A 23,794-nucleotide genomic window follows, 5' to 3' on the forward strand; every position below is an offset into this window, starting at 1 on the left:
AGACAGACAGATAGATAGATGGAAGAGATGAGGGAAGAAGAGATGGATGGATGGATGGATGGATGGATGGGAGAAGGGAAGGACGGACAGACAGACTGATAGATGGAAGATAGAAGGGAAGGAGAGATGGATGGAAGGATAGACGGACAGACAGACCGATAGATGGAAGAGAGAAGGGAAGGAGAGATGGATGGATGGATGGATGGATGGGAGAAGGGAAGGATAGACAGATTGATGGAAGAGATGAGGGAAGGAGAGATGGATGGATGGATGGATAGATGGGAGAAGGGAAGGACAGACAGACAGACTGATAGATGGAAAATAGAAGGGAAGGAGAGATGGATGGATGGATGGATGGATGGATGGATGGATGGATGGTAGAAGGGAAGGATAGACAGACAGACAGACCGATAGATGGAAGAGAGAAGGGAAGGAGAGATGAATGGATGGATGGCTGGATGGATGGATGGAAGGATGGGAGAAGGGAAGGATAGACAGACAGACAGACAGATAGATAGATGGAAGAGATGAGGGAAGAAGAGATGGATGGATGGATGGATGGATGGATGGATGGATGGATGGGAGAAGGGAAGGACGGACAGACAGACTGATAGATGGAAGATAGAAGGGAAGGAGAGATGGATGGAAGGATAGACGGACAGACAGACTGATAGATGGAAGAGAGAAGGGAAGGAGAGATGGATGGATGGATGGATGGATGGATGGATGGATGGATGGATGGATGGATGGGAGAAGGGAAGGATAGACAGATTGATGGAAGAGATGAGGGAAGGAGAGATGGATGGATGGATGGATAGATGGGAGAAGGGAAGGACAGACAGACAGACTGATAGATGGAAAATAGAAGGGAAGGAGAGATGGATGGATGGATGGATGGGAGAAGGGAAGGATAGACAGACAGACAGACCGATAGATGGAAGAGAGAAGGGAAGGAGAGATGGATGGATGGATGGATGGATGGATAGATGGGAGAAGGGAAGGATAGACAGACAGACAGATAGATGGAAGAGATGAGGGAAGAAGAGATGGATGGATGGATGGATGGGAGAAGGGAAGGACGGACAGACAGACTGATAGATGGAAGATAGAAGGGGAGATGGATGGAAGGATAGATGGACAGACAGACCGATAGATGAAAGAGAGAAGGGAAGGAGAGATGAATGGATGGATGGATGGATGGATGGATGGATGGATGGGAGAAGGGAAGGATAGACAGATTGATGGAAGAGATAAGGGAAGGAGAGATGGATGGATGGATGGATGGGAGAAGGGAAGGACAGACAGACAGACTGATAGATGGAAAATAGAAGGGAAGGAGAGATGGATGGATGGATGGATGGATGGATGGTACAAGGGAAGGATAGACAGACAGACAGACCGATAGATGGAAGAGAGAAGGGAAGGAGAGATTGATGGATGGATGGAAGGGAGGGAAGAGGAGAGAAAGAGAGAAGGGGGGAGAGCTAGCTGGCATCCATGGGGATTGGTAGATGTTGCAGGACAAATGGTGTGGCTGTCTGTTGGAGAGTGACTGTCTCAAAGAGGCCGGCCTAACCCTTGACCCCACATCACCCCAGGCCAGGAGAAACAGCTTCTGAGGCTTCAAGGAGTAAAGGGCCAAAATGCCCAAAATGTCCTTGATCTTAGGCTTAGGGGAAAGCCAAAAGGGAAAGACTGAGCCATGCCTGCGTGTGGGTGCTCGCCCACCCGCCATCTTCTCTTGGGGGAGGGACCCCGTGTGCCTTGGGGAGCCCCTTTTCCGGGTTCCCCTTCCCTCCTCTCCCTGCCGGCCTCATCCTCACCGCTTGACCCTCCCAGCCTCTGCTTGATCTCCTAATTTCCTGCTGTCAAAAGGCGCCAGGGGACGTTTCAGGCCAAAGGCCATGGTCAGTCCAGCACTGGTCACTCTTTGGGCCTTCCCCCCCCCGAGGGGGGAAAGGCAGGAATTGTGGGTGTTGAAGTCCAAAACACATGGAGTGAGGGCTCAAGTTTGCCCCTGCCTGAAACGGAGTGATAGAGAAGAACAGACATATTGCTGATTGGGCAGAGAGAAGGGGAAAGCAGGGGCAGAATGTACACCCCCAGCCTCAGAGGAATGGAAGGCTGATCTGGCCGACTGACCAGAGTCCTATAACCAAGTCTGGCGGCGTCGCCTCATCCTAGGCATTACCCAAGGCTGGCCTTATCTGCTGGCTTTGGGTGTTGGCTTTCCATATCTGCTCCTCCTCCAATCAGCTATGAATTATTTATGCCTAACTCTTTGAACCCAAAATATCAATCAATATCCTTCCCATCGCTTCCCCAGAGCCATGCGCTCCCTCCATGCATGCGCATGCACATAGAATCATAGAATCATAGAATCCAAGAGTTGGAAGAGACCTCCTGGGCCATCCAGTCCAACCCCATTCTGTCAAGAAGCTGGAATATTGCATTCAAATCACCCCTGACAGATGGCCATCCAGCCTCTGTTTAAACACTTCCAAAGAAGGAGCCTCCACCACACTCTGGGGCAGAGAGTTCCACTGCTGAACGGCTCTCACAGTCAGGAGGTTCTTCCTCGTGTTCAGGTGGAATCTCCTCTCTTGTAGTTTGAAGCCATTCTTCCATTGCGTCCTAGTCTCTCTCCAAGGAAGCAGAAAACAAGCTTGCTCCCTCCTCCTCCCTGTGGCTTCCTCTCACATATTTATACATGGCTATCTCCTCTCAGCCTTCTCTTCTTCAGGCTAAACATGCCCAGCTCCTTAAGCCGCTCCTCATAGGGCTTGTTCTCCAGACCCTTGATCATTTTAGTCGCCCTCTTCCTCTGGACACATTCCAGCTTAGAGTCAATATCTCTCTGGAATTGTGGTGCCCAGAATTGGACACAATGTGATTCCAGGTAAAGTGGTCTAACCAAAGTAGAATAGAGCATGGGGAGCATGATTTCCCTGGATCTAGACACTCTGCTCCTCTTGATGGAGGCCAGAATCCCATTGGCGTTTTTTGCCGCCACATCACATTCCTGGCTCATGTTCCCCTTCCTCCCCACGAGGACTCCAAGATCTTTTTCACACGTACTACAGGGCAAGGCAACATTAGGAGGAGGAGGAGGGTGTGGCCCCAGAGTGGGAACAATTGCTCTGTCCTGTGTGAGAAGGGCCAAAGGTCTCACAAAGATGGACCCCACGGGGACCCCACTGGTGCCTACGTTCTTGCATAGCCCATGGTTGAGTCAGAGAGGGAGACCAGTCACAAATGCAACAGCACAACCTGCAACTGGACAATGCCACATGGTCTGCTTGGATTTCATTGATCCTGCCTTACAATCTCAATCACCAATGGCCCCAAACCCAGGCGGCAGCCCCCACCAGGCCTGAAAACCACAATGAGGGGGATGTTGTTGTTTATGTTCTGGTTTTATTTTGCTGTAACATGTTGTCCGGACTTGGCCTCATGTAAGCCGCTCCGAGTCCCCATTGGGGAGATAAATAAAGTTTATTATTATTATTATTATTATTATTATTATTATTATTATTATTTTATTATGCAGACACACAGCTTGCCTTCCAATGATAGAATCCTTGAGGGAGGCTGAAGAGACCTCCAGGGACCATCCAGTCCAACCTCCTCCTTCCTGCCTTCCCAAGCCCTCCCAACAGACACCCACCCTGCCTCCATATATCAACCTCCGCAGAAGGAGACCCAGCAGACTCCCCGGTAGATGATACTCATTCCACTAGAGAACATGACTGCAGACACAGACTGCAGCCAGGAAATCAGAAGATGTTTCCTTCTTGGGAGGAGAGCAAGGACCCATCTCAATCAAATAGTGAACATGGGCAATGAATGTCCACATAGTCAAAGCCATGGTATTCCCCGTAGTCACCTATGGATGTGAGAGCTGGACCTTAGGGAAGACTGAGCGAAGGAAGAGAGGCGCTTTTGAACTGAGAGTGCCTTGGACAACGAGAAGATCCAACCAGTCCATCCTCCAGGAAATAAAGCCCGACTGCTCACTGGAGGGAAGGAGATGAGAGGCCAACATCATGAGAAGATAGGAGACCTTGGAGAAGAGAATGATGCTGAGGAAAAGGGAAGGAAAAAAGAAGAGGGGTTGACCAAGGATACAAGATAGAGGGATGGCATCCTTGAAGGGACTGGCTTGATTCTGAAGAAGACCCTGGGGATGGTGACGGCTGTCGGGGAGCTCTGGCCTGGGATGGTCCAGGAGGTCACCAAGAGTTGGAAGTGATTGAATGAATAAACAACAACAAAGAGTTGGAAGGAAGGGACCCCCAGAGGCAATCCAGTCCACCTCCTTGTACCAGGCAGAAAGGCACCATCAAAGCCCTCCTGACAGATGGCCATCCAGCTTCAGATTCACAACTTGCAGAGAAGGAGACTCCACTGGACTCCAAAGCAGCACATTCCATCATTGAACAATTCTCAGTGTTAGGGTCTTCTTCCTGTCATTTGAATCCATGGCTCCAAAACTACAAATCCCAGGCGGCCACAAGAAGTTGAAGCCAGAGAATCCTTAAACTGGAACTGTGTTGTGTTCAAAAGGCCTGGAGACATGGCCACGCCCCATTGCTCTCGTTAGTGCCCATGTCCCACAGATCTCATTAGTGAATTAGCATCATTCTTTGCATTCGGCCCCTGAGAGATTAGAATTAAAAATTCACAAAATGTGCCGTTTGGGGGACCGGGGGACCCTCTCGGCGTAATGCACCTGAAGCTTCAGGTTTCAAAACAAATGCCTCTAAGAGCCCTTGGGTGGGCACAAGAGGTAACAACAACGACAACAACAACAACAATTTACCCACCTCTCCTCACAAGTTGAGATGGGGCACAACACAGCCAAAAAATGCCAACATAAAATACATACAACAAAATCACATTCGTCAAAGCCCACCTCTATAAAATATCGACACCCAAACACATGGTACACAGAGCAAAACACAGTACAAAGACGACACAAATACAAAACCCACGGTCCAAAGTGAAACCATGGTCATTCATTGTTATTAAACGTAGAAGTGTGTTGTTGGTATAATATCACTAGAAAATGCAGGTGTCCGAATGTCTGTACATTTGGAGATTTGACCATGCCTGGCCAAACTTAGGCCATTCCTCCAGGTGTTTTGGACTACAGCTCCCACCATTCCTAAGAGCCAGTAGGTTGTTAACAATTGTGGGCATTGTAGTCCAAAACACCTGGAGGGAAGGTCCAAGCTGGCCCATGCTTGGAGTTGGCTACTTACAAACAAGGGCACCACTGATGAGCCTTTGTATCCATCAGTCAGCTTTGCTTTTGCATGTTACGTCCATAAACTTGTTGGTTTTATTCTTGCATTTAGTTATTTACGTTGTGCTATTTGTGTTAAGTTGTGTGATACTCTTTCGCCCGAAGGTGGGCCTGGCTCAGGTGGCCTTCCCGGCTATGGGTGGCTGGCTATCCACCGATTGATCCCACCCAAAAGTCATTCAGTTCTGTTTTTAAAGCAAAGCTATACTGAATTTCCAAAGGATCGTCCTTCTCCGGTGCAGACCTTTTAGGAAAACATGCCTTAAGATTCAAAAGGTTTCCCATTCGCTGGAACAAGGCCCCCAGGTAAGGGGGGGGAGAGAGAGAGAGAGAGCGTCCACCTGCCCAGGGCACGTTCCCACCTTGGCTTACCTTTCAGGTGCTTCTTGCGCGGTTTCAGCTCAAAGTGGGGCATGGTGGCCGCTCGCCCCTTCGGCCGTGGGATCCCGGGGAGGTTCTCCTGCAGAAGAGAAGAGAGGGAGAGCGTGGGATGAGAGGCAAAAAGAGAGGGGTCTTTGGAAGGGGCTGAGCCTGCTCAGGTGGCTCCCTTCCCCCAGGAAGCAGGGGACACGGTTCAGGTGGCAGGTCCAATTACCAGAGGATGGTCGTTGCCAGCCAGCCAGCCTGCCTGCCTTCTCCCCTTCCTTCCCTCCTTCCTTCTCTCCTTCCTTCCTTTCCACTTTCCCTTTCTTCCTTCTCTCCTTCCTTCCTTTGTTCTCCCCTTCCTTCCTTCCTTCCTTCCTTCCTCTCTTCCTTCCCTCCTTCCTTCTCTCCTTCCTTCCTTTCCATTCCCTTTCTCCCTTCTTCCCTTCCTTCCCCACTTCTTACTTCTCTCCTTCCTTCCTTTGTTCTCCCCTTCCTTCCTTCCTTCCTTCCTTCCCTCCCTCCCTCCCTCCCTCCTTCCTTCTCTCCTTCCTTCCTTTCCACTTTCCCTTTCTTCCTTCTCTCCTTCCTTCCTTTGTTCTCCCCTTCCTTCCTTCCTTCCTTCCTTCCTTCCTTCCTTCCTTCCTTTCCTTCCTTCCTTCCTTCCTTCCTCTCTTCCTTCCCTCCTTCCTTCTCTCCTTCCTTCCTTTCCATTCCCTTTCTCCCTTCTTCCCTTCCTTCCCCACTTCTTACTTCTCTCCTTCCTTCCTTTGTTCTCCCCTTCCTTCCTTCCTTCCTTCCTTCCCTCCCTCCTTCCTTCTCTCCTTCCTTCCTTTCCACTTTCCCTTTCTTCCTTCTCTCCTTCCTTCCTTTGTTCTCCCCTTCCTTCCTTCCTTCCTTCCTTCCTTCCTTCCTTCCTCTCTTCCTTCCCTCCTTCCTTCTCTCCTTCCTTCCTTTGTTCTCCCCTTCCTTCCTTCCTTCCCTCCCTCCTTCCTTCTCTCCTTCCTTCCTTTCCACTTTCCATTTCTTCCTTCTTTTCTTCCTTCCCCACTTCCTTCCTTCCCTCCTTCCTTCTCTCCTTCCTTCCTTGCCACTTTCCCTTTCTTCCTTCTTCCCTTCCTTCCCTACTTCCTTACTTCTCTCCTTCTCTCTTTCCTTCCTTTGTTCTCTCCTTATTTCCTCCCTCCCTCCCTCCCTCACTCCCTCCCTCCCTCCCTCCCTTCCTTCCTTCCTTCTTTAAAGCATGTAATGTTCCCGAAGGGGACTCAGGGCAGAGCACAACATACACACAGCAAACATTCAATGCCATACAAGTATTAAAATAATTTATCTCGACATTAAAATCTACTGTTTAGAACCGTCTCCATCATCCGCCTCAAACCCAGTCGGTATGGTCAGGTTTCCTGGTCTTGCCCCCTTGCCCTGCCCCAAAGGCTTGGCCCCACAGCCTTTGTTTGTGTGCCACAAACGCCATTCAACGTGTGGAGGACGAAGTGCCTCTGGCCAGGAGACAGTTTTCGCCATCTAGTCAACGGTTGCCATGTTCTCAAGATACAGCCAAACAAGGAACGTACAACCCGGGAAGAACCACCATAAAAATCCCATATTTTCTGAATGTAGGGACATTCAAAGATTTGAATAGCTGCATTTTCCAGCCAGAACCAGGCTATTCCCATACCTGAAAATCTCACGTTTTTTGGCCTTTGCAGCAATTGCGCCCACATTTTCCAGGATGTCTACTTGGAAGCAGGAGGTCCTGGGAGAAAGGGACTGCCTGGACAGGCCCGAAGTAACCGCCAGGGTGGGGAGGGGTCTGGCTCAGGCCTTCCAAAATAGAGGCAGGGGTCTCAAGGCCCATTTCCTCTTGGCTCCAAGGTCCTAAAAAGGACTGGGATTGACCACAGGCTCAGTGCCCTGCCCAGTTTGACCCTGGACAGAAAGGTGCCCTCGGTGTGACCCCGCAGAGGGCACGAAGGGGGCGAAGGAGGTGAGAGAGAGGTAAGCGAAACCCTGCCACCGCCAGCACTTCTCCCGTGGCGCACACGCAGAGGCGCCGGCCACCGGAGAAGGGGGATCAATGGCTGGATCTGGGACAGGGATCGACACCGGCGTAACGGGAGACTCGGGGCTGCCTTCCATTCAAGGGGGGGGCATTAAAGAGGGAGGGTCCCTGCTCCCCCCCCCCCCACACACACACACACAACCACCCATGACACAACACTCAAACTACAATATCTAAGGAAATGACATCTCAATCTTCTGTATTTACTCCAATCTCATGCTCACCTTCTTTGGGCTAAATTACCTTCCCCAAACAGGGTGCGCATTAGATTTGCACAACGTGGTCATCTTAGTGTTGAGGGGAAGCTGCTCCACGAGCATCTGGAGATCCTCTCTGAGGGACGTCATCTCTAATTGAACGGCCACGGCTCAATGCTGCACGGTCCCGGGACTTGTCGTTTGGTGAGGCAGACCCCATGACCCCGCAGCATTGAGCCAGCGCAGCTCAAGTGGAGTCATTCTATAGCACAGATCAGCCATTGGCCAACTTTGGCCATCCCTCCAAATGTTTTGGACTCCAACTCCCACCATTCCTCACAGCCTCAGGCCCCTTCCTTTCCCCTCCTCAGTCGCTTAAGCTCTCTGCTTGAGCGGTGATGGCATGATCGTCAATATAGATGAAATTCTCCCTAAGGAAGAAATAAATCAACTTGGACCCTCCAGGTGTTTTGGACTCCAACTCCCACCATTCCTCACAGCCTTAGGCCCCTTCCTTTCCCCTCCTCGGTCGCTTAAGCTTCCTGCTTGAGTGGTGATGGCATGATCGTCAGTACAGATGGAATTCTCCCTAAGGAAGAAATAAATCAACTTTGGCCCTCCAGATGTTTTGGACTCCAACTCCCACCATTCCTCACAGCCTCAGGCCCTTTCCTTTTCCCCCTCAGTCGCTTAAGCTCTTTGCTTGAGCGGTGATGGCACGATCGTCAGTATAGATGGAATTCTCCCTAAGGAAGAAATAAATCAACTTTGGCCCTCCAGATGTTTTGGACTCCAACTCCCACCATTCCTCACAGCCTCAGGCCCTTTCCTTTTCCCCCTCAGCCGCTTAAGGGAGTTGGAATCCAAAACACCTGGAGGGCCAAAGTTGGTCTATGCCCGCTAGACACTTTTAAGGCAGACTTTTTTAGTTGCCACATCTCCCATTGCACCAAGTGCTGCCCCACGTGGCCCCTGCAATATTGCTGTACTGCAGTTCCCAGCATTCTGCACCGCTGAGTAGCAATGGGAGCTTCAGTCCAATCCCAACCAGCTCCACTTTTCCGACCCTTTCTTGGCTCCAAAGTGAGCCTCGATGTCCCTCTGGATTATGAGGGCCAGCTGAATCAGGCCAGGGTTCCAGTCAGGGCCTGAGCCAAGCCCAGGGGCGGCTCGTCCATTACGCGAAGTAAGCGGTCGCAGAACACTTTTTTTTTGCCAGGGGCGCAGAGGCGCCTCTGTAAATGCTCCTCGACCGCCACTTGAGGAGGAGCGCCCCCTCCGCTCACAACAGCCCTCGCAGTCCGGGGGGAGCCTCGGCTTTCTTGCCTCGCTGCCGGGCGATCCTTTTCCCAAAGGGGCCGGGCCCTTGAGCCCCGCCTAGCCCCTCTCGTTCCTGCTCCACCCGGCCACCGGATGCGCGAACAGAGCCGGCGCTCAATCGTTCTCCGTGTTCAATCCCTTCCCCATGACTGGCTCCCTTTCCCGATCCCCCGGCACTCCACCCGCCTCCTCTCCTCTCCCCAATCTGCAAGTGGGCCAAGGGAAGGAGCCGCCATGCCTGGCCCGCTTCAGGTCTGGAGGCGTGTCTGAAGACCCCAGCGTGCGCACCAAAAGTCGCCTCTTCTCCTGACTTTCTCTTCAGCCATTGGGACCAAGAGAGAGAGAGAGAGAGAGAGAGAGACCCTCCGTCTGGAGGTATCTCCCACCTCCGCTCCCTCCTTGGTTTTTGCGCCTACCTTCAGGAAAGGTGGGCATCTCCACCGCTCTCTCTCTCTCTCTCTCTCTCTCTCTCTCTTGGTCCCAATGGCTGAGGAGAAAGTCAGGAGAAGAGGTGACTTTTGGTGCACACGCTGGGGCCTTCAGGCACGCCATTGGGACCCAGAGAGAGAGAGAGAGAGAGAGAGAGAGAGAGCCCCTCCGGCTGGAGGTATCTCCCACCTCCGCTCCCTCCTTTGTTTTTGCGCCTACCATCAGGAAAGGTGGGCATCTCCACCTACCAAAGAGTCGCCTCTTCTCCTAACTTTCTCTTCAGCCATTGGGACCAAGAGAGAGAGAGAGAGCCCCTCCGGCTGGAGGTATCTCCCACCTCCGCTCCCTCCTTTGTTTTTGCGCCTACCTTCAGGAAAAGTGGGCATCTCCACCTCTCTCTCTCTCTCTCTCCTCTCTCTCTCTCTCTCTCTTGGTCCCAATGGCTGAGGAGAAAGTCAGGAGAAGAGGTGACTTTTGGTGCACACGCCGGGGTGTTCAGGCACGCCTCCGGACCCAAAGCGGGCCAGGCAAGGGAGCAAGTGCGGCAAGTGTAGTTACTGGGATGTATAGTTCACCTACAATCAAAGAGCATTCCGAACTACACCAATGATGGAATTGAACCAAATATGGCACACAGAACTCCCACGACAAACAGAAAATATATATCAATGATTGCTTGGGGGGGGGGGGGGCGGAAATACTGTTTGCTTACCGTTGAAAATGACCTAGAAGCCCATCCTGCCAAGACCGTGCAAGGTCCTTCCACCCATGGTTGCAAGCAGAGTTGGAGGGGGACTCACCCCTGGAGTCTTCTTCCTGCAGGCAGGGCCAAAGGGACCCCTCCTTGCCCTTCCTCCCCCCCCCCCCCCGGGCACCAAGCCCCCCCCCCCCCCAATTCCAAGGAGAAAATGCCAAAGAGAAGGAAGCTCCTCCACTGCTGCAGATGCAGGAAGTCTTTGCAGGGAACAGGCGAAGAAGGAGGTGGGAAGGAAGGAAGGAAGGAAGGAAGGAAGGAAGGAAGGAAGGAAGGAAGGAAGGGAGTGTTGCCACCCAGCCTTGCCTTGGGGCACCTTCGGCTCCTCGAATGCAAGCGCTTGCAGAGCTCATGGAGGAGGAACACAAGCCAAGCCTCCCTGCTGCCAACTCCAGTTCCTCCTCCTCCTCCTGCCTCACCCAAAGCAGAAGGTGCCTCTGGAAAGGCTCGTTTGGGGCAGAACGTGGTCCCTACCTCTGAAGGGGAGGAGCATGCCTCTCGGGATGAGGTGGATCGCTGGTTCTGAACATCAACAAGACCATGTTTCACTTGTTGTCCACGAGGACTCCAAAGATCTTGGAGTCCTTGTGGACAGCAAGTTAAACATGAACCAACAGAGAGATGTGCCGGCAAAAAAAGCCAATGGGATGTTGGCCTCAGGCATCAATAGGAGCCTAGTGTCTAGATTTAGGGAAGTCCTGCTCCCCATGCTCTATTCTGCTTTGGTTAGACCACATCTGGAATATTGTGTCCAATTCTGGGCACCACAATTCAAGAGAGATATTGACTCTAAGCTGGAATGTGTCCAGAGGAGGGCCAATCAAATGATCAAGGGTCTGGAGAACAAGCCCCATGAGGAGCGGCTTAAGGAGCTGGGCATGTTTAGCCTGAAGAAGAGAAGGCTGAGAGGAGACATGATGAGGGCCAGGGATAAATATGTGAGAGGAAGCCACAGGGAGGAGGAGGAAGCAAGCTTCCTTTCTGCTTCCTTGGAGACTAGGGTCTGGAGAACAAGCCCTATGAGGAGCGGCTTAAGGAGCTGCTGGGCATGTTTAGCCTGAAGAAGAGAAGGATGAGAGGAGACGTGATGAGAGCCATGTGTAAATATGTGAGAGGAAGCCACAGGGAGGAGGAGGGAGAAAGCTTCCTTTCTGCTTCCCTGGAGACTAGGACGCGATGGAGGAATGGCTTCAAACTACAAGAGAGGAGATTCCACCTGAACATGAGGAAGAACTTCCTGACTGTGAGAGCCGTCATAAATGGGAGCTGCTGGTGACTTCCTATTGCTGTGCTCTAAAGAAGGTATGGGCCAACTTGGGCCCTCCCTCCCTCCCTCCCTCCCTCCATCCAGGTGTTTTGGACTCCAGCTCCCACCATTCCTCCTCCCAGCCTCAGGCCCTTCCTTTCCCTCCTCAGCCACTTAAGGGGAAAGGAAAGGAAAAGGAAAGGGGCAGAGGCTGTGAGGCATTGTGGAAGTCCAAAACACCTGGAAGGAAGGCTGAGGTTGGCCCATCGCTGGTCTAGAGAGTGTCCTAACCGACTGCACCTGCGCATGGTTTGGTAGCTGCAGAGAGGCAGAGAGGAAGGCGCTTTCCAAGGGTCACCACTTCTGGACAGAGAAGCCTTGCTTGCCCTCTTTCTCCCCTCTTTGGAAGACCTTTACAATTCCCGCTGCCTTAAGGAAGCTCAGAGCATTCTTGGGGATCCATCTCACTCGGCATATTCCTTTTCTTTTCAATTATTTCCACCTGGCAGGCGGCACAGGGTGACAAAGACAAGGACAAACAGACAGAGAGATGGCTTTTACCTTAGAGCCGTAACTGTATTGAACTCCATGGCTTTGCACTGATGTGGCATAGTGATTACAACATGGAGGGATGGGTGTGTTGTTTTTGTCGTGTTTGTAATGCAGGGGAAGGCATTTGTTTTTGCTGCGCAATAGTAACATGACAATAAAGCTATTCTATTCGATGTATTTGTGTATATACCCGGTGTCAATTTATGTGTCACTGGAACCACAGCCTGCCTCCTTTCTCCTTTCTCCAGCCCTGAGAAGAAGACCTTCCTTACAGTGTCTCATTATTGCCACCTGGCAGGCCGTACAGGGCGACAAAGGCAAGGACAAACACACCGAGAGATGGTGCTTACTTCTAGAGCTGTAGCCATACTGGATTACATTTATTTATTATTATTATTATTTATATTATTTATTTACTGCGCTTATATACCGCAATTCTCAGCCCCAAGGGCAACTCATTGCGGTGTACAACATGAAGAAAAACAAGTGCAATCTACGAAGCATAGTGCAAAACAGTCTACAATTCGTCATAATCATAAAAACATCTTATCAAACAACCACATTACTACAAAATTACTACTACATTCCGAAACGTCTCATCGTCAAGCCACAATCCGATATCATTTCCGTTGTTCCATTCCTATGGTCAATTGCCAGTCATTGCACTATTGATCAAATGCCTTCTTAAATAGCCAGGTCTTTAACTTCCTGCGGAATATTAGCAGGGAGGGGGCTAGCCTGATGTCCACGGGAAGGGCATTCCACAGCCGAGGAGCCACCACCGAGAAGGCCCTATCTCTCGTCCCCACCAGCCGTGCCTGTGACGCAGGCGGGATCGAGAGCAGGGCCTCCCCTGAAGATCTCAAAGTCCTCGAGGGCACATCCTTTGACTATGGATGTGGCATTGGGGGCTGTGCAGTGTGGAGGGGTGTGTGTGTTGCTTTTGTGATGTGTGCTGGGAAAGGCATTGAAGTCCATTGTGCAATAGTCCAATGACAATAAAACAATTCTATTTCTTCTATTTCTATTCTAGGAAAGCAGATGAAACCCAGGAGAGAAACGGGATCTTCCGTCAGGCGAAGAAAAGGTCACGGCGAGTGGGAGAAAGTCAGAGGAGGAAAAAAAGGGGAAGGAGACGAGGGAGGGAGCGGGCGGGCGAGAGAAATCCTCCTTCCTTCCTTCCTTCCATCCTTCCGCCTTGGGTTCAGAAAGGGGAAGCCTGAGCTGGGTTTGGGGGAAGAGAGAGAGAACGAGCCAATGAGGGAGAGAAGGAGAGGGATCAAAAGGAAGAAAGAAAGAAAGAAAGAAAGAAAGAAAGACAGAAAGACAGAAAGACAGAAAGACAGAAAAAATGAAATGCAAAGATACAGAATGGGTGACGCCTGGCTCGAGAGCAGTACGTGTGAAAAAGATCTTGGAGTCCTCGTGGACAACAAGTTAACAACTTGGACAACAAGATCCACGAGGATCTTGGACAACAAGATCTTGGACATCCTCGTGGACAACAAGTGAAACATGAGCCAGGAATGTGATGTGGCGGCAAAAAAGGCCAATGGGATTTTGGCCTCAGGCATCAATAGGAGCCTAGTGTCTAGGTCCAGGGAAGTCATGCTCCCCATGCTCTATTCTGCTTGGGTTAGACCACACCTGGAATCACATTGTGTCCAATTCTGAGCACCACAATTCAAGAGAGAGATTGACAAGCTGGAATGTGTCCAGAAAAAGAGAGCGATTCAAATGATCAAGGGTCTGGAGAACAAGTCCTATGAGGAGCGGCTTAAGGAGCTGGGCATGTTTAGCCTGAAGAAGAGAAGGCTGAGAGGAGATATGATGAGGGCCATGTATAAATATGTGAGAGGAAGCCACAGGGAGGAGGAGGAGGGAGCAAGCTTCCTTTCTGCTTCCCTGGAGACTAGGACGCAATGGGACAATGGCTTCAAACCACAAGAGAGGAGATTCCACCTGAACACGAGGAAGAACTTCCTGACTGTGAGAGCCGTTCAGCAGTGGAACTCTCTGCCCTGGAGGGAGTGTGGTGGGGGCTCCTTCTTTGGAAGCTTTGAAGCAGAGGCTGGGTGGCCATCTGTCAGGGGTGATTTGAATGCAATATTCCTGCTTCTTGGCAGAATGGGGTTGGACTGGATGATGGCCCAGGAGGTCTCTTCCAACTCTTGGATTCTATGATTCTATGAAAGAAAGAAAGAAAGAAAGAAAGAAAGAAAGAAAGAAAGAACGAAAGAAAGAAAGAAAGAAAGACAGACAGAAAGAAAGAAAGAAGAAAAGGAAGGAAGGAAGGAAGGAAGGAAGGAAGGAAGGAAGGAAGGAAGGAAGGGAGAGAGATTGTGGTCCTCAGCAGGCAGGTCCTGGTAAAGCTGCATACATCTGGGGGCGTGGGGTGCTAATCCTCATAATCACCACCACCACCACCACCACCAATCCAGAATTCTTCCGCACTGCTACTATTTAATGGGTGTTTAAACTTTTGTATTGCATTTCAAGAACTTGCCTAGTGTGAGGTTGTTAGTGTTGTATGCCCGCCTGTTCAGCCTGTGATTGTGTATGATGTTGATGTTCATGATGGGAATGGGGAGGGTGTTCCTGATGATGGGCCTGATGATGGTGTTCCTGACAAAGAACTGGTGGCAGAGGCGGCTCTAGGTAATTTTTAATGGTAAGCAAACAATATTTTGGCATCCCCACCTACTAATCACTGATCTATATTTTCTGTTTGTCGTGGGAGTTGTGTGTGCCATATTTGGTGCAATTCCATCCTTGGTGGAGTTCAGAATGCTCTTTGATGGTAGCTGAACTAGACATCCCAGTAACTACAACTTGCATATGTCAAGGTCTATTTTCCCCCAAGAGCGCCTCAAGAGCGCCCCTGGGCAACATCAACTCTACCGCAAAGGATTACTTTGCATAATGGTTGAGCCGCCCCTAACTGGTGGAATCACAAGCCCGAAAAAGTTACAGAGAATGAACACGTCAAGCTATTCTGGAACTTTCGGACTCAGACAGACAGAGTTTTGGAGCACAATACTCCTGACATCACGATTGTGTTAAAAAACAAAGTATGGGTTGTCGAATTTGCAATTCCGGGTGACAGCAGCATTGCAGAGAAACAACTGGAAAAGCTGACACGATATGGGGATTTAAAAATCGAACTGCAAAGACTCTGGCACAAGCCAGTCAAGGTGGTCCCAGGGGTGATAGGCACACTGGGTGCAGCGCCTCAAGACCTTGGCCTGCACTTAAACACAATCGGCACTGACAAAATTACTATCTGCCAGCTGCAAAAGGCCACCTTACTGGGATCTGCATGCATTATTTGCCGATGCATCACACAGTCCTAGACACTTGGGAAGGATCCGACGTGGGATCCAATACAGCAACCAGCAGAGTGTCTGCTGTGGACTCATCTTGTGGTGTTTCAAATTATAACAACAACAACAACAACAACAACAACAACACAGTCCTAGGCACTGGGGAAGAGTCCAACATGTAATCCTATTCAACAGCCAGCAGAGTGTCTGCTGTGGACTCATCTTGTGGTGTTTCTAATAATAATAATAATAATAATAACAACAACAACAACAACAACAACAACAACAACAACAACACAGTCCTAGGCACTTGGGAAGGGTCTGACGTGTGATCAAATACAACAGCCAGCAGAGTGAGCTTGTTTGGTGTGGAGTCATCTTGTGGTGTTGCAAATAATAATAATAATAACAACAACAACAACAACAACAACAACAACAACGACACAGTCCTAGGCACTTGGGAAGGGTCTGACATGTAATCCTATTCAACAGCCAGCAAAGTGTCTGCTGTGGACTCATCTTGTGGTGTTTCAAATAATAATAATAACAACAACAACAACAACAACAACAACAACAACACAGTCCTAGGCACTTGGGAAGAGTCCGACATGTGATCAAATACAACAGCCAGCAGAGTGACCTTGTTTGGTGTGGAGTCATCTTGTGGTGTTGCAAATAATAATAATAATAATAATAATAATAATAATAATAATAATAATATGTTAAGTCTGCATACTGTGTAATGTCGAAAGCTCTGCATGCATCCTTTCCTCTCTCTTTCCAAAGCAACAGAGATAAAGCATCCTCTCAAGAAATCGAAACTCAGATAGAAAAGCTCAAAGGGAGATGCAAGAAGAAGAAGGGACATGCAGTTAAGCCAGGCATGGGCCAACTTTGGCCATTCAGGTGTTTTGGACTCCAACTCCCACCATTCCTGGTCTCAGGTCCCTTCCTTAGAATCATGGAATCCTAGAATCCTACGAGTTGGAAGAGACCTCCTGGGCCATCCTCCAGTCCAACCCCATTCTGCCAAGAAGCAGGAATATTGCATTCAAAGCACCCCTGACAGATGGCCATCCAGCCTCTGCTTCAAAGCTTCCAAAGAAGGAGCCTCCAACACACTCCTCAAGGGGCAGAGAGTTCCACTGCTGAACATAGAATCCTAGAGTGGGAAGAGACCTCCTGGGCCATCCTCCAGTCCAACCCCATTCTGCCAAGAAGCAGGAATATTGCATTCAAAGCACCCCTGACAGATGGCCATCCAGCCTCTGCTTAAAAGCTTCCAAAGAAGGAGCCTCCACCACACTCCCTCCGGGGCAGAGAGTTCCACTGCTGAACAGCTCTCACAGTCAGGAAGTTCTTCCTCATGTTCAGGTGGAATCTCCTCTCTTGTAGTTTGAAGCCATTGTTCCCTTGCGCCCTAGTCTCCAGGGAAGCAGAAAACAAGCTTGCTCCCTCCTCCTCCCTGTGGCTTCCTCTCACATATTTATACATGGCTAATATCATATCTCCTCCCAGCCTTCTCTTCTTCAGGCTAAACATGCCCAGCTCCTTGAGCCGCTCCTCATAGGGCTTGTTCTCCAGACCCTTGATCATTTTAGTCGCCCTCCTCTGGACACATTCCAGCTTAGAGTCAATATCTCTCTTGAATTGTGGTGCCCAGAATTGGACACAATATTCCAGGTAAAGTGGTCCTAACACATTCCTGACTCATGTTTAACTTGTCCACGAGGACTCCAAGATCCTTTTTGCACGTAGTGCTCTCAAGCAAGACGTCCCCCATTCTGTCACTTTGCAATTCGTTTTTCCTGCCAAAGTGGAGTATCTTGCATTTGCCACTGTTGAACTTCATTGTGTGAGTTTTGGCCCTTCATCTCTCTAATCTGTCAAGATCCCTTTGAGTCCTGCTCCTGTTCTCTGGAGTCTTGGCTCTCCCTCCCAATTTGGTGTCGTCCGCAAACTTGATGCTCCTGCCTTCTGGCCCTTCATCTAAGTCGTTAATCAAGATCCTGAACATTACTAAAGATGTTCCTTTTCGCCCTCAGCCGCTTAAGCACCTGGAAGGAGGTCCCAAGTTTGCCCATGCCCGAGTTAAACAATAGTAATGTAGCTGCAATGAGTGTTGCAACACCTGGGTTGTCAACGTCCTTATTTCCTAACTGGTTCTGTCATAAGAAGACAGAAAAGGTGAATGCGGCTGCGAGACTTTTGGCTCTCGTTTTCGTTTTCTAATGACGATCTCAAGGAGCCTTACCCAATTGCAACCTCCTTTGTGTCAGTCCCAAAAACGGAAGTTTCTGAAGCCGAGCAACCCCTTTCCAAGCAAATACCGCACAACCAAACAGGAAATAACACTTTCAAAGCAGAAACAGATAATCCGTCAAAGTTTGTTACAGAGTGTCATGTTCTTTTCCCCAAGCACAGGTTTTGCTTGCTTGTTTTGTTTGTCTTCTTGACTTAGAAGCATGGAGTTGGAAGAGACCTGGTGGTGGGCCATCATCCAGTCCAACCCCATTCTGCCAAGAAGTAGGGAAATTGCATTTAAAGCACTCCTGACAGATGGCCATCCAGACTCTGTTTAAAGGCCTCCACTGAAGGAGCCTCCACCACACTCCGGGGCAGGGAGTTCCACTGGTGAACAGCCCTCACAGTCAAGAAGTTCTTCCTAATGTTGAGTTGGTGGGTTAACATCCAGTCCAACTCCATTCTGCCAAGAAGTAGGGAAATTGTGTTCAAAGCACCCTTGACAGATGGCCATCCAGCCTCTGTTGAAACGCCTCCACTGAAGGAGCCACCACCACACTTTCAGGGCAGAGAGTTCCACTGCTGAACAGCCCTCACAGTCAAGTTCTTCCTCATGTTGTGTTGGGAGAGATCTGGTGGGCTATCGTCCAGTCCAACCCCATTCTGCCAAGAAGCAGGAAAATCACATTCAAAGCACCCCCAACAGCCTCTGTTTAAAAGCCTCCAAAGAAGGAGCCTCCACCACACTTTGGGGCAGGGAGTTCCACTGGTGAACGGCTCTCACAGTCAAGAAGTTCTTCCTAATGTTGAGTTGGTGGGCTATCATCCAGTCCAACCCCATTGTGCCAAAAAAGAGGAAAATTGGATTCAAAGCACCCCCAAGAGATGGCCATCCCGCCTCTGTTTAAAAGCCTCCAAAGAAGGAGCCTTCACCACACTCCCCCTGGGGCAGAGAGTTCCACTGCTGAACGGCTCTCACAGTCAGGAGGTTCTTCCTCATGTTGAGTTGGGAGAGACCTGGTGGGCCATCATCCAGTCTAACCCCATTCTGCCAAGAAGCAGGAATGTTGCATTCAAAGCACCCATGACAGATGGCCATCCTGCCTCTGTTGAAAAGCCCTCAAAGGGGGGGGGGGCTGCCCCTCTGGGCCAAAAACCGCTGTCTTCATGGGAGGAGAGGGAAGAAGAGAGGGGGGAAGAGAGGAGGGTCCCCCGAGGGCATATAGCCCACCCCTCCCCTCCCTTCCCCTCCTCCTCCCCCCGAAGCTCGTGCCAGGACCCCCTCCCTCCCTCCCTCGTTGCCCCCTCCCCGCCTCTGCTCACCTTCCGTTCGCCTTGCCTTCCTCCTCCTCCTCGTCCTCCTCGCCCTGCTCTCCCCTCGGTCCTCTTCCTCGGAGGGAGGGCGGGGGGGGAGGGAGCCGAAGAGAGGCCCTCCTCCTCCTCCTCCTCCTCCCGTGAAGGGCCGGCCGGGCCCCAATGAAGACGGGGAAAGGCCGGAGGGGGCTGCAGGAGGGCTGCTTCGACCCCCAGGAAGACCCGCTCCAAGCCCTCCCGGCAGACGGCCACGCAGCCTCTGCTTCACAGAAGGAGGAGGAGGGAGGGCGGGGGAGGCTCCCCCGGAGGGCCTCCCTCCCCCTCCCCTCCCTCTCCGGCCGGGCGGTGTCCGTCTGTCCCTCCGAGCCCAGGCCCTTCCCCTCCCACTGAGCCGCCCCAAAGACCCCCCAAGCCCCGCCAAGGAGAGCCCGGAGAGCCCACGGGAAGGCAACCAAGAAGGCCAAGGAGGAGGGCTTCCAATGAAGAGGTCTCCAGAGTTTCACCCAATTCAACACAATTTTGTGGCAGCAACAATGGCTTCAAACTACAAGAGACGAGATTCCATCTGAACACGAGGAAGAACTTCCTGACTGTGAAAGCCGTTCAGCAGTGGAACTCTCTGCCACAGAGGGAGTGCGGTGGAGGCTCCTTCTTTGGAAGCTTTGAAACAGAGTCTGGGTGGCCATCTGTCGGGGGTGATTTGAATGCAATATTCCTGCTTCTTGGCAGAATGGGGTTGGACTGGAGGATGGCCCACCAGGTCTCTTCCCACTCTAGGATTCTTTGGGTTGTTGTAGGTTTTCCGGGCTATATGGCCATAGTTTAGAGGCATTCTCTCCTGACGTTTCGCCTGCATCTCTGGCAAGCATCCTCAGAGGTAGTGAGGTCTGTTGGAACTAGGAAAAATGGGTCTATATATCTATGGAATGACCAGGGTGGGACAAAGGACTCTTGTCTGCTGGAGCTAGGTATGAATATTTCAACTGACCACCTTGATTAGCATACAATGGCCTGGCAGTGCAATCTTTTGTTGAGAGGTATATAATAATGGGTTGTTGTACGTTTTTTTGGGCTGTATGGCCATGGTCTAGAGGCATTCTCTTCTGACATTTCGCCTGCATCTATGGGAGGCATCCTCAGAGGTAGTGAGGTCTGTTGGAAACTAGGAAAAATGGGTTTATATATCTGTGGAATGACCAGGGTGGGACAAAGGACTCTTGTCTGCTGGAGCTAGATGTGAATGTTTCAACTGACCACCTTGATTAGCATTTGATGGCCTGGCAGTGCCTGGGGGGAATCTTTTGTTGAGAGTGATTTTGTATGCCTGTTTGTTTCCCCCCTGTTGTTTTGCTGTTGTGGTTTTTGAGTCCTTTAATACTGGTAGCCAGACTTCGTTCATTTTCATTGTTTCCTTCTTTCTGTTGAAATTGTCCACATGCTTCTTGTGGATTTCAGTGGCTTCTCTATGTAGCCTGACATGGTGGTTGTTGGTGTGGTCCAGCATTTCTTTGATTCTTTGATTCTATGATTCAGCAGTGGAACTCTCTGCCCCGGAGTCTCTTCCAACTCCAGGATTCTAGGGTTCACGGGGAGCCTCCTGTCTTGAATGTTGTGGCTGAGAATTGCATGATTCTTTCCAGATAGTGTGAGCTGCTTGGCCTCTTGGTTGAAGGACCAAAGCAGGAGAAGAAGGCCACCACCTCCTTCAGGATCCTGAGCTGGAGTTCCCCCCACCCGTTGTGTCCCAGGGGTGGCCCCTGGAGTTCCTGCCCCATGACCCCAGCCCCTATTCTACCAGCGCCCACCATCTCCCCCCAGGACTTTCTTCCAGCCATTCAAGTGGCCCTTGAACCCAGGGACCCAAGCGGAGGTTGTTGCGTAGTCTCAGGTCACAGAGTTGCGCAGAGGAGCCCCAGCTTGCAGTGGTTTCCTTCTGCCGAAGTCTGACATTGGGTAACAACAGCAACAGTTCTGTGGGATGGCATCACTTTCCTCTTGTGCAATGGGGCTTCCTGCAAACCCAGGGAGTTGAGGTCACTTCACCCCATCCAGGACACCCAACTCTGTGGGGAATGTGGTGGAAGCTCCTTCCTTGGAGGCTCTTCAGAAGGGGCTTCATGCCAAGAATGGGGGGCAATGAGGCCTGGCTCGAGAGCAGGACATGGGCAAAAGATCTTGGAGTCTTCGTGGGGAGGAAGATAAACATGAGCCAGGAATGTGATGTGATGGCAAAAAAAGCCAATGGGATGTTGGCCTCAGGCATCAAGAGGAGCATCGTATCTAGGTCCAGGGAAGTCATGCTCCCCATGCTCTATTCCGCCTTGGTCAGACCACTTTACCTGGAATATTGTGTCCAATTCTGGGCACCACAACTCAAGGGAGATACTGACTCTAAGCTGGAATGTGTCCAGAGGAAGAGGGAGAGTCAAATGATCAAGGGTCTGGAGAACAAGCCACATGAGGAGTGGCACAAAGAGCTGGGAAGTCATGCTCCCAACGCTCTATTCTGCCTTGGACTGACCACACCTGGAATCACACCGTGCCCCATTCTGGGCACCACAACTGAAGGAAGATGTTGACTCTAAGTTGGAATGTGTCCAGAGGAGGGTGACTAAAATGATCAAGGGTCATGAGGAGCGGCTAAAAGAGCTGGGCATGTTTAGCCTGAGGAAGAGAAGGCTGAGAGGAGATATGATGAGGGCCATGTATACATATGTGAGAGGAAGCCACAGGGAGGAGGGAGCAGATCAAGGGTCTGGAGAACAAGCCCTATGAGGAACGGCTTAAGGAGCTGGGCATGCTTAGCCTGAAGAAGAGAAGGCTGAGGAGATATGATAGCCATGGATAAATATGTGAGGGGAAGCCACAGGGAGGAGGAGGGAGCAAGCTTGTTTTGTGCTTCCTTGGAGACTAGGACGCAATGGAGCAATGGCTTCAAACTACAAGAGAGGAGATTCCATCTGAACATGAGGAAGAACTTCCTGACTGTGAGAGCCGTTCAGCAGTGGAACTCTCTGCCCCGGAGGGAGTGTGGTGGAAGCTCCTTCTTTGGAAGTGTTTAAACAGAGGCTGGATGGCCATCTGTGGGGGGTGCTTTGAATGCAATATTCCTGCTTCTTGGCAGAATGGGTTGGACTGGATGATGGCCCACCAGGTTTCTTCCAAGTCTAGGATTCTAGGGGAAGGCCCACCCCTTGGGCTGAACCTGGCCAGGAAAGCACTGGTTCCTCTGGTGGACCCCAAAAGGTGGAAGTGGCTGGAAGGCACACCTCAGCTCCTCCACCCTCACCCATAAGCACCCAACATCAAGAGCCACCTCCCCACACGTGGCACCCAACCAGAAAGAGCATCTGGAGCATCACAGGAAGCACTGGCTTGTGCTTGGTGGAACGTATTCTCCCCTATGAACCATCAAGATTGTTAAGATCGTCTGGAGGGGCCCTGTTCTCGATCCCACCGGCCTCGCAAGCGCGTCTGGTGGGGACGAGGGACAGGGCCTTCTCGGTGGTGGCCCCTCAACGCTGGAACTCTCTCCCACTGGAGATCAGAACTGCCCTGTCTATCCTGACATTGAGGAAACAGCTGAAGACTTGGTTATGGAGACAGGCATTCGACGAGTGAGCCAGATATGGATGGAGGATGATGAACGATTTTAGCATGACAACTGACCATTGTAGTTATTGATTGTAATGGCTGTTTTAATGTTTTAGTGCAAAATGAATTATGATGTTTTTTATTGATTGTATGTGATATTATGGTTGGAAACCGGTCTGCGTCCCTCAAGAGAGGTGAGAAGGCCGGGATACAAAACTTTTAAATAAATAAATAAATAATAAACAAATAAATAAAGGGGAGTGGCCAAGTGGCTGCGAAGCTCAACCACCTGGGCACCATACCTGATGTTTTCTGTAGGCCAAGGTTCAGTCCCCTGCTCAGCCTGGACCCTCACGGTTCTCAGGGGAAAGTCGCACTTTCTCAGCCTTCTCAGAGGAAGGCACCCCCCTCTGATGCAATCTTGCCTAGAAAACCCTGTGGTAGGTTCCTTTGAGGGATGCAGTCTCAGGTGGAAGTGGCCTGGAGGCGCCCATCAGCCTCCTCCTCCCCATCTCTTGACCTTCGACTTCACCTCCAGGGAGGACACGGCCTTTGGCGCCCCCTGGCGGAGGGGAGAAGCACCGGCCTCACCTGGGTTTGGAAGATGGGCCTGGCCTTCCTTCCAGGTGCGCCCAGGACACTTTGGAACATGGGCTTCTCAGTTGCTGCTTCTTTCAGCTCTGTGGCATCATCATTATTATTATTATTATTATTATTATTATTATTATTATTATTATTATTAGAAACACCACAAGATGAGTCCACAGCAGACACTCTGCTGGCTGTTGTATTGGATCACACGTCAGACACTTCCCAAGTGTCTAGGATTGTTGTTGTTGTTGTTGTTGTTGTTATTTGAAACACAACAAGATGAGTCCACAGCACTCACTCTGCTGGCTGTTGAATTGGATCACACGTCGGACCCTTCTCAAGTGTCTAGGACTGTGGGATGTATCAGCGAATAATGTGTGTAATTCAGAGTAGGGTGGCCATTTGCAGCAGACACATCGTAATTTTGTTAGCATCAATTGTTTTTAAGTGCAGGCCAATGTCTTTAGACACTGTACCCAGTGTGCTGATCACCACTG

General features: G+C 50.6%; 1 protein-coding gene across 3 annotated transcripts in view; it reads right to left on the reverse strand.

Moving 5' to 3' along the window:
• LOC132766783 (phospholipid-transporting ATPase ID-like) overlaps positions 1 to 19,376 on the reverse strand; it is a 104,876-nt gene extending 85,500 nt beyond the window's left edge. For 2 of the 3 annotated variants that reach the window (XM_067464732.1, XM_067464730.1), the window contains exon 1: positions 5,681 to 5,765. Coding sequence is in view for 1 of the 3 variants with exons in the window: in XM_067464731.1 (XP_067320832.1) it covers positions 5,681 to 5,723 (43 nt within the window). In the remaining 2 variants the exon portion in view is untranslated. Of the gene's footprint in view, positions 1 to 5,680; positions 5,769 to 19,121 lie in introns of those variants that run through there. The other variant, XM_067464731.1, reaches the window with a different exon arrangement.
• Between the last annotated feature and the right edge of the window lie 4,418 nt (positions 19,377 to 23,794).

This window comes from Anolis sagrei, chromosome 2 (genome assembly GCF_037176765.1).
Source record: "Anolis sagrei isolate rAnoSag1 chromosome 2, rAnoSag1.mat, whole genome shotgun sequence".
Lineage (NCBI taxonomy): Eukaryota > Metazoa > Chordata > Lepidosauria > Squamata > Dactyloidae > Anolis > Anolis sagrei.